At 31.1% G+C, this 13178-nt stretch overlaps 1 protein-coding gene across 1 annotated transcript in view; it reads left to right on the top strand.

The window, feature by feature from the left end:
- Positions 1 to 13178, top strand: part of LOC129222214 (uncharacterized) — a 395332-nt gene that overhangs the window by 368500 nt on the left and 13654 nt on the right. Inside the window, exon 4 of the mRNA XM_054856692.1 lies at positions 6098 to 6195. Coding sequence (XP_054712667.1) covers positions 6098 to 6186 — 89 coding nt within the window. The 3' untranslated portion in view covers positions 6187 to 6195. The remainder of the gene's footprint in view (positions 1 to 6097; positions 6196 to 13178) is intronic.

Below are 13178 nucleotides of genomic sequence, written 5' to 3'. Positions count from 1 at the left end.
CCTGGACTAGTTCTAAATTCTCGTTAACTGTTCGATCCGGTGATGGTGCTGCCATCTATCAATATATAAAATAATGGAGGCAAGGCACTTAGTATGCAGTCCTCGACATAAATACAGTTGTAGTCAGTTGTGACTCTGAATAGGAATAGGAAGTTTCTTTGGAATTTAAAACTTTTCGTCAAATTATTAAATTATATTTACAGTTGCATTAAAACTCTATTTAGCGAGTGAAGCGGTTTTTACTTCAATTTAAAATATTTCGCCAAATAAACAAAAAAAAAAGACATCAAATAATATTTTTCAAATGTAAAAATAATTCCGCAGCTCTATTTTTTATCGCCAAACTTGCCCAGCAACCACGCTATCATTAACCATCCGTCTAACGAAAAAAAATAAAAACATCTCGTAGAACATTCAAAAATCATCGTCAGGAAAAACGTAGAAAATGTCGTACATTTCACTCGGATAAAAACAAATCAAAAGTTTCTTTTCTTTCAAAACAAATCGCCAAGACAATGAATTACATTAACGGTTGCCTTAAAACAATAATCCTAGACTGAACTGCTCAGCCCCTAGTGCGCCAATCGACCACGCCACCAGAACACAGCCCTTTTGTGAGTGACGCGGATTTTCTTTGGCAATAATAAATGTTTTGCCAAACAAACAAAAAGCTATATAATCACATTAACAGTAGCTTTCAAATCTTTATATATTAAGAGCTGCGTTTACCGGCTTTGCCCTATCTACCTTGAGAATGAAAATTGTGTCAAGTGACATATATTCAACAATCAGGCTTAAATAAAAGAAAAAAAAACACCATGCAAAATTACCCTTCCAAACATTGACGACAGATATTAAAATATTTTAAGAAATTAAAATGCGAAAGATGAATTTTGAAAGCGTAACCATGGAAATGTGAAATAAAATAAGTTTGAGATATTAAATGGCAAACTGAAAAAATAAGCAATGGATTCAAAAAGCGTAACCGTGGAAACGTGAAAATAAAATGGTTGACAACCTGAATCAAAATGACATATTTCGAAATTGATTTTAAAACACTTGTAACTTTTTTTCCTTTGAAGATAAAAGCTAATTTTTCCGACCATAGGTCGAGATATTTCTGAAGTAAAAAATGTCGCTTTTTTCAATAGTGTCAAAAAGAAAACTGTAGGACAATTCCTTCACTTTTTATTGATAGATTTAATGAAGAAAGTAGTGCCTAAATTTCAGCTAAGCCTAAAAAAGTTCGAACTAAAAACGCAAATTACTCCCGTCGTAATGAAGTTAGAGCATCGAAACAAATTGCTTAGAACGCGGAAAATTCTACCCTTTTCAACGATATATAATATAATATGTGCAAATAATTTTTTACCCCTTTAATAGCCAATAATAGGCAATTTACGTGAAATTTGGGCCTAAATTGGAATGAAAAAGGAACTATTTATCGAATTTTTTTCGAATTATAGACTACGTTACTCAGTGAGAAGGCACCTTTCATACAGTGAAAGAATTTTTCAAATAGGTGCAGTGGTTCTGGAGATTACCTCGAACAAATAAACACACAAAAATCCGCCCTCTCTCTTTATAATATTAGTAAAGATAATCTTTTCATTTATTCATTTAACCTTTTATTTACTCATTCTTTTGATCAAAAATATGTTTTATAACCGAATAGAAAATATTGCATTAGAACAGTATTTTATTTTTCACTTTGCCGCATGAAAAAAGAAAGTGAAATTTTTCCACTTTTTTTAGAAAACTCAAATTTACTGCCAAAACTAAAAAATAGTGTTCCAACGCAAGTTTTAGACAAAATACAACGTTTCTTCTTTTTGTGCTGTAATTTTCAAAACAAATTTCCGATTTGTTCTTTAAAAAAAAAGTCAGTCTTCTTAAGGATTTCACTTTTCCCCACATTCCCCTACATTATAATTCCAAGCAACTTTTTTCATTCAAAAATGTAATTAATTTACACCTAAATTAAGAAATATTTGGATAAAAAATCACTTTGCCCACATTTAATCTTTAATTTAAAAGCAATCTTGAATAAAAGGAGAAGCTAGGCAGAGTGAACGCAGATGCATTTCATTTACAGTTTTTTTTTTAAATTTTTAAATACAGCATGTTGTTTTAACAATAAATTACTTATTACCAATATTCAAACTCTGTTGTGTCAATAGCATAGGAAAAGTATAATTTGTTATTTTCAAGTGTTTACTGATTTAGATACTATATTGTAATCGTCGGGGGAAATATCTCAGGCAGTGAGAAGCAAAGGGATATAAGTGCCGACATTTAATTTTGGAGGTAACCAGTTAAACTGCAAGAAGAATCAGTCTTTTGTTTCGAAGCCAAAATGTATGGAAGCTGCAAAAAATTTAGTACTTTCAGCGTAAAATATTTTTTTTTACATGTATGAAGACGTTTCACAAATGCTGTGGCTGTTTTTACATTAATGGTCTTGTAATGTGTCAGTACACATATGACTAAGTTAGATCGGCTCTTTTTGCAAACTATTTTTTATCTCTCTTTTTAAAAATTACAATTAATATTCGTTTAATAAATGAACTAACATCCCGGAAAGGGTCTTCAAAGTTTATCGATTAACTTGAAAATGTATAAAATGAACTTGAGGCGAGTATGTATTCTAAATTTACTAATTAGGCTGTCAGGATAAGAAAACGAATGATTTTTTTTTTCATTGTTCATGTTAAAAATATATTAGCAATGAAAAATATTTACAGCATTTGTTTATATTGTAAAATACTGCCCCTGCTTAAGAACGTCCAATAATGCAAGCCAAATTAATGCCATAATGTATTGTCATTACTCTAAACCGCCTTGTGTCCTCCATGAATTATAAAGAGATTAGCAAAACATCCCATGGCCAAGTATTCATCATTTCCATGACGTATTGTCCGAAACAAAACATCTTATGAGATCGTCTGCATTCACCTCACTTTTGTCTCGGAGAACAAGATGGTGGAGTCCACGGGAGGGATAAAGAAAACACAAACAAAAATCAATATCCGGCGCCATCTATTGTTGTGTGTGGGAATAATTCAGAACCATAAAAATTCAAAACATTTGGTGGCGGAATTTCCTGTGCTTGAGTTCTTTTTCCTCTTAGAGAATTCTGAGGTTTTTCTCCCCTTCCACATACCCTGTTCTACTGGGTAGGTAGGAATTTTGGAATTCCGATGGAATTTTATGATGTCTTAATTTCTGTTCAGTTTAGAAACCCGTTTTTTAAATGCAAATCGATTTCTTTGCATTTCTGATTAGTGCACTTTCTCAGACACAGTTAATTGTAATGGCATTCAGCACAATTTCAATTGTTTATCTATGGGTTCAAATTTTTGTTAATCACAATGCATTGTATTTACTTTTTTTCTCCTCTCTTGATTTCCCCTCCCCACGTAAGCACATTTCTATGCTACTAAAAATTACATCAGAAATAGTTAAAAAAAAAAACTAAACTATAACTGTATACTATATACTATATAAAACTAAACTATATACTGTTTGTTCTCTTTGAAGCCTGAAAAATGCTTCTAAATCCGTTCTTGGTAACAGACTATTAAATGTAAACACTGGAAATAGTGTTTCTTGAAACTAAAATATTGTTTCTGCATTTTTCTTTAGTATTTTTACTTTTAAATTGTTGGTTTTTGTAAAATATATGATCGTTATTTTACATTTGATGGAGGCTACTTTTGGGTCTTTTTTTCTATTTGTATTGCTAATTTAAGCTATTTTAATGATGATTTTTTAACTTTTAGAATATTGACTATCCCATATTTTAATTAAACGTTGTAATTTGTTATTAGTAAAAACATGTCTGATGTATTCATCTAATTCTATCAATGTATATAATCTACTGATAGAATTCAGACCGTTATCTGCATTTATCAGCGTTTGGTTTCCATTGCTTAGCTTTGGCCATTTTATTTTTATTTTTATTTTTTGAGAAATGCGTGCACTGCATCTGTTAGACAGTTACCCAAAAATATTTTTGCTGACATGTTCTCTGTGGCTTGTTAAAATTGGAACTAGAAAATTGACATATGTTTTTAAGTTGTGCATGTATTGATAATTAATCAAATTTTCCAGATGTTCAAAATATATTCTTGGTATCCTACTATCTTTTGTTTCAGTGCATTTGTCCATTTTACTTATCTTTTATAGTTTTTCTAATGGCTCATTTAATATAAAATTGATTTTTTCGCAGGTTAGCAAATTCTAATTTGAGTGGTTTGAGTTCATGGGATTTCATTGGGGGAAATTATCATACTTACAAGTTTTTATTTTTTAAACCGCTTTTAAAAATACGTTTCGGTGTCCCCCAGTTTCGTCTACACGAAATTTTTCCATCCTGTTTTTCAGTTACAATCCAACCTTTTGATGCATTAAAGGAGGGGGGGGGGATTTGAAATGTCGACGAAACTGGGAGTAAACTTTAGTTTCTCTATTTACAACAATACATCAATGGCGTAAGGATAATATCTGTACCGCCTGCTGCCTTGGAAACAGTCGACAATGTATAATACATTATGTAATGTATAATACATTATTATTTATTAATGTATAATTACATTAACAAAAAAAAATCATCAAAAAGCAACTATTAGTTTAGGCGCTATTGGATAAAAAGTGACGAAAATCAAATAAAATAATAAATAAGGATTTTCTTAATAAATTTGAAAACCGAGAGACATTGTGGGCAAAAACTATATATGTTTACCAAACGTCATGTTTCCGGACCATACCCGGTTCCAGGGAAGCGCGACACACACAAACAAACAAACATCGCATTTGCGTGAAGAAATAAGAATAATTTTAAATTTTCTAACTGCCTTCTTTTGAATTAAAGGACATATTTTTCTTTCATAAATCGTTTTAATAACTAAAACAGTAATACTAAATTTAATATAAGAGTAACCCCAAGTTAAGCACGATTTCTTATTCATTCAGGTGAATTGGCATTATATTTTAATTAAGTATGTGATTCATTAAACATGTATTATTTTCTTACTCTGTGCCTAGATACATTTTTTAAAAACTTTTTCCCTAACTATATCAAAGCAAAACACTTGCAATTTTCTTATATATGATAAACACTAAAGAGTTTTTCTTTTTAAAGTATCCTTTAATCGAAAAATTAAAAGAATTATTTTTCTGAACGTTTTAGCGAAAGATTTGACCACGTGCATTTACGCTACGATTACTGCATTTCATACAACATACCAACAGCCCGGTTATTAAATCCAGATATTGCAGTTTCATCCCTGTTGTGGACTCATCTGTCAGGAATAGTGACTAACTGAGCTAGAGCTAGATATACTTCCAATGATGCTGAGAATACTAACAAACTGGTAGCTAAAATTTAGTGCACTAGCGAGAGTCCGCAACCATGGTGCGGTTCAACTTGTAAATCGAAGGCAAATATTGGATATAAAGCGTATTTAATGTAATTTATTTGCATGTAATTCTGCCTTAGCCCTGGCTTAGGGGCCGTAACGTACTGCTGCATTTACTGTATTTGTTCATAAAATAAAATCTAAAACTCCCTTCATAAAATGATAACCAATTAAAAAAACATTGAATATTTTACTCTACAAATTTTAAGCATCATTCAATTACTGTCCGCTGGAGCATCATAATTTGAAAATAATTTAATCAACCACCGTTTCGAATTTTAACTAAGTCTAATTTATCTAGAATACTTAACAGTTCTTGTAATCGACGATATTCGAATCACACGAACGGATGTAAAATAATAATTGTATTAATTAATTACTTAAAAGAAATACGGATTACTCTTTCGAACGTAAAAGCTTAATGTGCTTCTGTTTCATATTTTATCAATCCAATTAATGCAAACCGCTCGCTAATGAAAATCTCACATTCTCTTACAGTCCATTATGCCTCAAAGGAAATTGTAACTATTATTAATTCTGGGAAAATTATTAATGCATTCATGACCTCTCTCAGATTACCTGAGTTAATTGAATTTCATAAAAGCACTGAAAGGAAAACAATGCTCGCCACCACAGCTCCAGGGCTGTTACTGATATCACTATTTTGTCCTTTGCAGGTTTAATATCGAGCACGTGGCGCCCCAGAGAAGAATATCTGTTCTTATTAGTAGTCGTTCTTCTCATCACCACCTCCTTATTATCTTAACATTTCCAGGTAAGAAAATTACTTGATGTTTCTGTTGTTTTTATCAAACTGATTTTGCATTTGTTGTTGGTATCAGATCCAATGGGGTTGTTTCCATTAGTCAAAAGTGCCACATTTAGTATCTAAAGTTGACAGAACTATAGCAAAAAAAAAAAAAAAAAAAAAAAAATCATGGAGCGAGGAAAATTTTTATTTTCAAAGCGTTTAATTTTTAAATATTTTTTTAAATTACCTATTTTCCAAATAAGACGTGGTTTTTATGACGTCACAAGTGATGAACTTTCGCACGTAATCCACTGGCGTGCAGAATGCTTACGCTTGCTGTCTATCGCGTTTTCATTATATGATAATTAAGACGCACATTAAATATTGCACTCTACGCTTGCTATCAACCATATCGTTGCCAGTGCATGTTAGTAAAGAAGCGAATTAAATATTGTGCTCTTTGCTGATGGTATCAGTGAATGGCATTTCATCACTTGTGATGTCATGTGCGGAAACGTAAAAAAGGAAATTGAATCTGCGCACCGATTAAAATAACTGATAAAAAATATTTAACTTGGTCAAGTTATTTGAAAAGGGGACAAATCCTATGTTTTTAAACATGCTCTTTCAGAAAAGAAATACTTTTAAAATTTTGAAAACGACCCCATTCACGCTATTTTTAACACCGCTATTTTTTGGTTATAAATTTGGCGTATCTCTATGTCTGTGTCACCGTAACTCCTAAACGTCTTAACTGATTTTTAATTTGTTTTCTTTTAATTAAAAAGGTGAATTGATTGAGAGTTTTTTTTAACTAGGTTTCATTTTTTTACAGGACACCAATTACTGCAGACAATAATTAAAAAATCACGAACATGGCCAACTTTCAGAACTTTGGCTGTAAAAACTTTCTTGCACATTAAAAATATTAATATCAATCGAAAGAAAAAAAATGCTGCTAATGGATTTTTTTTTTGATCTTCTAAATTGTATAGAACTAAAATTATGACATCTTTTAGCAGGTTTCAAGTACAATTTTAAGTCTTTATCTATATGGTTTGTAAGTAAAAGATTTTATATTCATTCTCTTAATTCTACTTTTGCCATTGGCAAATTTTAAATGGTGTGGATATTTTTTCGATTCCGAGTTTTCCATCTGATCTATGAAAAAATTAACTTTTATGCATATTGTGATCCACGAGATTCATCTTAATATGAGGTGGGAATTCAGGGCCGGTTCGTTTTCATATTTTAAATTTAATATTAGTTACGGTTAAATATTTTACAGGCGAGACGTACCTAAGTCACTTTACACCTTGCCCACTTAATTTTTCTAGATGAATGAATTTTTCGTTTGAAAAACTTTTTCTGCGCGGCATTTTTTTTTTTTTCATTTTACATTCTACTATTGTCTATTTACTTACAGATTAAACAAATTTATACTGAGCTGGTTTTAATTTAATTCACCCTTTTTTTTAAAGAAAATGTATTTTCAAATTCCAAAGAAATTCACGTGGTATCACTATTTTATGCCGTAATGTTAGCCAGTAAAAAAAAAAAAGCGAGTTAATTGACGTTTATGACTTTTCTGTGTTAAACCTATGCGACTAAGATCCGCTCATGCATCCAACAATCAATGTCAACGTTTCAAAGTTTGTTTATTTTTGATTGGACGTCACCCATAATGACCGCAAGAGATACTGAACGGAATCCCTGCAATCACCAATCAATGACAACGTAATGGAAACAGGGGTTGCATGTAGCGCCCTCTTGTTGCCATGAGTTTCAGCGATTGTCACGGTCTATAAGCGTAAGTGACATTTAGTGGGGCCGTGAATGTAGAAAGCGAACAATATATACGTAGGATTTTCATAAAATTCACCATATTAACCCTTTATGTCAACTCCATGGGATGGAACACTTCATTTAACTGACCAGCTGTGATGCTGATGACTGCTTCCAAAACTCTTGACCACTAAAGAAGTGCACCGCAAGTGGTCAACTTACACAGGTTTCAATGTACTTTTAACGAAATGGATCGTTATTTTTGAAACATCCTGTGTTGTGTGCTTACTTACCCGCTGGAATTTACTACTGTGAAATTTTAAAAGTTGTTTACTTAGAACATCTATTACTGTATAAAAAGCTTAAGATACTTTTATTTTCAAACTCCTTCATCTTTTTTTTAATATCATTATTTGCCCTTTTCTGAGATTTAAAAAATAACATTTAAAGAATACTAGCGAGAGATTTTAGTTGTCTTAAAAAATGATATTTGGTTGGGGCAATTTTCGTAATACTTAGAATTTAATGTAAAAAGTTCATTAATAACTTAAACAAAGGAAAGTTTTAACTTATTTCTTTTTACACAAAAGAATTTCACAGCAAATTGTTTAAATTATATTTCTCTGCAGATAAATAATATGAAAATGTTTCTCAACTGTAGGTTACTTAAAGAATAACTTTGATTCCCATTGAAATTAAAACTCCAGTATTTGAATAAGCAAATTTAAGTGTCCATTACTGTAATTTTAAATTAAAATCCTTTTTACTAGTCATTTTTTTCTTGCATAAATATTCATCTAGATTTATTTATAGAAAACTATAATTTCTACAATTTGTTGTGGGATTTTTCGCGTAAAAAATGAAGTTAAATTTTCCTTTTACAAACTCGTTTAAAGAAGGTAAAGTATAATGCGCAATTATTCGGATCATTTTAACTTTTATTATAACTATAGTAAAACCCCATTACAACGAACCGTAAGGGATTGCAAGTTGTTTTCGTTTTAAAGGAAAGTTCATTGTAATAAAATGCAAGAATGTAATGGCAGTTAAAAGGGGAATGAACATTTATTTCGTTTAAACGGCTTTTTAATTGTATTGCCATTCGCTGCAATAAGAGCTTACTGTATTTTACTTGAGTTAATAAAATGTTTTGTGGTTGTAGCTGTTATACTTGGCGTTTTAACTGGTAAACTATCATCTAGATCAGAGGTCGGTAACTTGTTGTCAGTGAGTCACATGTAGTGCAGTTGAATCATTTTTGTAGCACTTAAGAAGTTCTGTATGATAGAAAATTTAGCGGCAATATGGGAATATCCATTTTTTTAGGATCCACGTACACTCCCAAGTTGCGTTGAGAATTACATTTATGGACAGCTTGACCATAAAAGCGAGACATCAGATCCTTATCCGCATGACTGAAAAAGACGGCTGAGTAGGTAACTGCAAATTAAAAATAAATAAATAAATTGATAAAATCTTTCCCTTTAAATGAAAATGTTTTTTCGTCTAGTAAGCGTCATAAATACGTCTAGTTGAAGGAAATTTAGAAATGGTAGTTTAATAAGAATTACAATAAATCTTAACATCCCCCCTCATTTGGAAAAATCTAATTTAGTAAGTTTTCCTAGAAGCAAAAAAAAAAAAAAAAAAAAAAAAAGGAACGTTATCTAGCTGTAGTATTCAACCCACGATGCGCAATTCTTTCATTCGTGCTTACGTATTTTATGGATTAGTGTAAACTGTAAACCTGAGAAAAATGTGCAATTTTAAAACATCCAATATCAAAAGTGAGTGTAGCATTTTCTTTAAAGTTTACACTTTTGTATGAATTCAGCGAAATTCAAAATGTTTTCCACCACTCACTGTTATTTTTTCCACCTAATTGTCTTTCTGGGAAGTTAAAATCATAAGACCAAAAAAATATGAACTTTTTTTAGAAAGTTGAAAGAAACATTTTATTAATATTTATCTTTCTGAGAAAAAACGATTATGGGAAACTAATGTAGTTAAAGACTAATTTTAAAATTAATTTTATTATGTGTTTCAGTTTTCTTAGAACTATTATTTTTGCGTGAAAAGGCTTACTTGTTTACTCAAAAATGGGTCAGATTTAAATATATCCTTTGTAAGTGTTTTTTAAGCATTTAAAACTTTCTCATCATTTAAGAACATGTTCATGTAGTAACATTTGCAATTTGTACTTCAGTAACGTTATTTCATCTCGTTTATAGTTGGGTATTATTTTATTTAAAATTTAATTTAATGTTTAGAAAATAGATTTTATCACGATCAGTAGATATTTATTCCATTCTGCTAAATGCGCTTAAAACTGTATGATGATGAAAAGTTTATATTTTATCTCTTAATATCTGATCACTTATGTAAAAAGATTGGTAATAATTCAGGATTCACATTTGTAAAATGTGAAAACGTACTATGTTGGGGCTAGAATTAATTTTCTAATCTCTCAGCGCACCCTGTATCTAAAACTTCTAAAAATCTTTTTTGAAGTACGTGTTTTGATGGTAATTATAAACATTTGAAGTATACTCAAATCTCATTAATGCGAAATTTTATTTTATTAGTGTTAAACAAAAGTTCCGAAATATAATGTTACGCATTTAAAAAAAAATGTACACTATAAATAAGCGTTAAAAATTTAAATATATTCGTAAAATTCGCATTAAAATTATGCAATTAAATTTATGCTTAATTGCTACATACTTATTGAGTAATACCCCATGCTTAATTACTTTAGATTTGATTAATTTTAGGAATTTTTTGAACTGGAGTGTCATTGAAAAAAATTACCCTATACTAACGCAATTAATGATTCTTTAAATGGACTGTCCGGGTCATATCTTATCATTAATTTTTAAAAAAAGGGAAAGTTGTTATGAATTTTTACCAAGAAAAGGATCATTTTTTTCAATTTGTACCTAATTTTTTTTCAAATGGTCTTTTGGCGCATCTAATTTCTTGCTTTTGATAAGACAAAATTCTTTGTCCATGAAAATTGTTCAGTAACACATAAAAGTAGTATTTCACGAAACATTTTGCTGCATTGTATATTTTACATTGGTAAGAAATAAGATAGTAATAAGAGATGAGTAAGTTTCACGGTCGAATAATAATGGCTAGAACTAAAATTCACATAAAAATTGTCCACATCTAGCTTGAATAATTTTCTTACCTTTAATACCCAACTGCTTTCCAATTTCTCGGAAAGAGCTAATCGATGTGCAGACTTCCGCGCCATCTCGTGGCAGGATCGATAGCAAGGGGTAACATTTGTCTGTCTTGAATAAACATGAAACGAGAGGCAGAGCCTGCTAAGTGTTTTTAGATGGACGTCTCTTCGGCCGCCTGCATTACTAATCACAGCTCATTCCCTCCTCTCTTCTTCAGAGGGGACAAAGCATAAAAGCTCGTTCACTTTTTATTAAAGACAATATGGTAACCTGACAAGAGGAAAACTTGCCTTATCTTCCCTTTTCAAATTGAGCGGAACATATTAAAGTTGGCTTGATAAAGACTACTTGGATGGCTCTCTGTACGATTAGCTTTACTATACGCGGAATATTAAAATTTGGTGCTGCAAAAAGTGAAGATGTAATTAAAACTGCTCCCTTTGATGACTCGAAAGTTGCTCTGATATTTTTTGTGAAAGCTAATAAAGAATACTCGACATTTTAATGATTATATTTTCAGTCTCTATTCATCAGAAAATTTTACTGAAGAATTTTCTAAGTATCTATTAGTCAGTAATTACTTTTACTTTTTAACATAAACGTTCAATAATATGAACAATACATAACATTTCAAAAATAAACAACTTTTATTCCGTAATTGTTATGTGCATAACATAAACATTCTTTTTACAATGCTTATTCTATACAAACAAAAAGGGTTGGAAATAGTTTATTTTGGTCCAAAACTAACTGCTGATGCTTGAATTAATGATATAATTAGTTTGTTACACTAAGAAAAAACAGTATTTAAACTAAAAATGAAAAAAATAATAATGATAATAATGGAACAACTAGAAGTTTATCTAGAACTAACCGAATCTATTTTCTTCTTGCAACATTTTATTTTCTAATAAACCCACTACCATAAAAATTTGCACACCCAAGTTGAGTTGTCAGAAATACAGTTTAAGTAAGTAATTACAGCTTATAACCGTTGATATAAGTAATTACAAAACCGAAGAAAAATGAGAATTTAATGTGGAAAAAATGACAAATTGATGTTTTAGTATCTTGTTGGGCAACTTCTATCGGGAAAGCATGATGCGGTACGATCGAGCACTGAGGCATAGAGTACCTGTGTACCTTATTTCAGTTAGTGCAAACGTACTCTATTTCTATCTAACTACTACGCTCCCAAGGACTCCCAGATATACTCAGCTGTGACAGATCAGGAGTTGGATCAGGGCGAAAAATTGCAGTACTCTACTAGGAGTAGTTTGTTGACATTCTTGCTTTGTGTCTCTGCGCATTGTCTTGATAAAGAGTGCTGACACATGTGACGAATGTATAGGTAACGCTGTGGTGTTGTGGCGCTGCAGATGCGTTAGTAGTGACCGTAAACGGTATGCAACGGAACTCCATAAAATTACACTTGGTGTCGGTGCAGTGTACAGCTGAAAAGCAAAGACAGTATTTAAGCGTTCACCGAGAAACACATTGAAGGTGACCAACGAGGAACGTGACATAATTCCAAACAAGTCAGCGGTGAGAACGGATTTTATTAATTCAACTAGACCACCCATGGTGGCTCAATGCCTCCTTCGGTGGGTGAAGATTGATGTTCAAAGGACTAAATTGTTGTTAATTGAACACCACTTGTCACCTTTTCTACTTGGAAAAACGTTCTGTCACTAATTTTCCTGAAAGAGATATTGTCATCAAATGCTGAGATATTTTTGGTGACTCTAAAATGAAGTAAAAAATTTCCATTCGAATATTTACAAAATAAGTAATAGTATAAGACAAAAAAAAAAAAAATCCGTCGGTAAAATTGCAATAGTTCTAATTTGGACCTTAGTCTCTGAAAATTAACATTCGAACGAGAAAGTTTCTTAGTTAAAGTTTACATTCCCCTAAAGATCAAAATACCTGAATGAGTTAAAGGAAGTATAGATAAAAAGATCATTAGAATAAAGCCAATAGTTCCGTCATAACGTCTTTGAATCTTTATTAGAATTAGCACTAGGCTCT

Source organism: Uloborus diversus, chromosome 5 (genome assembly GCF_026930045.1).
Source record: "Uloborus diversus isolate 005 chromosome 5, Udiv.v.3.1, whole genome shotgun sequence".
Lineage (NCBI taxonomy): Eukaryota > Metazoa > Arthropoda > Arachnida > Araneae > Uloboridae > Uloborus > Uloborus diversus.
The sequence above is the reverse complement of the archived record's forward strand: the minus strand, read 5'-3'. Positions and strand labels throughout refer to the sequence as shown.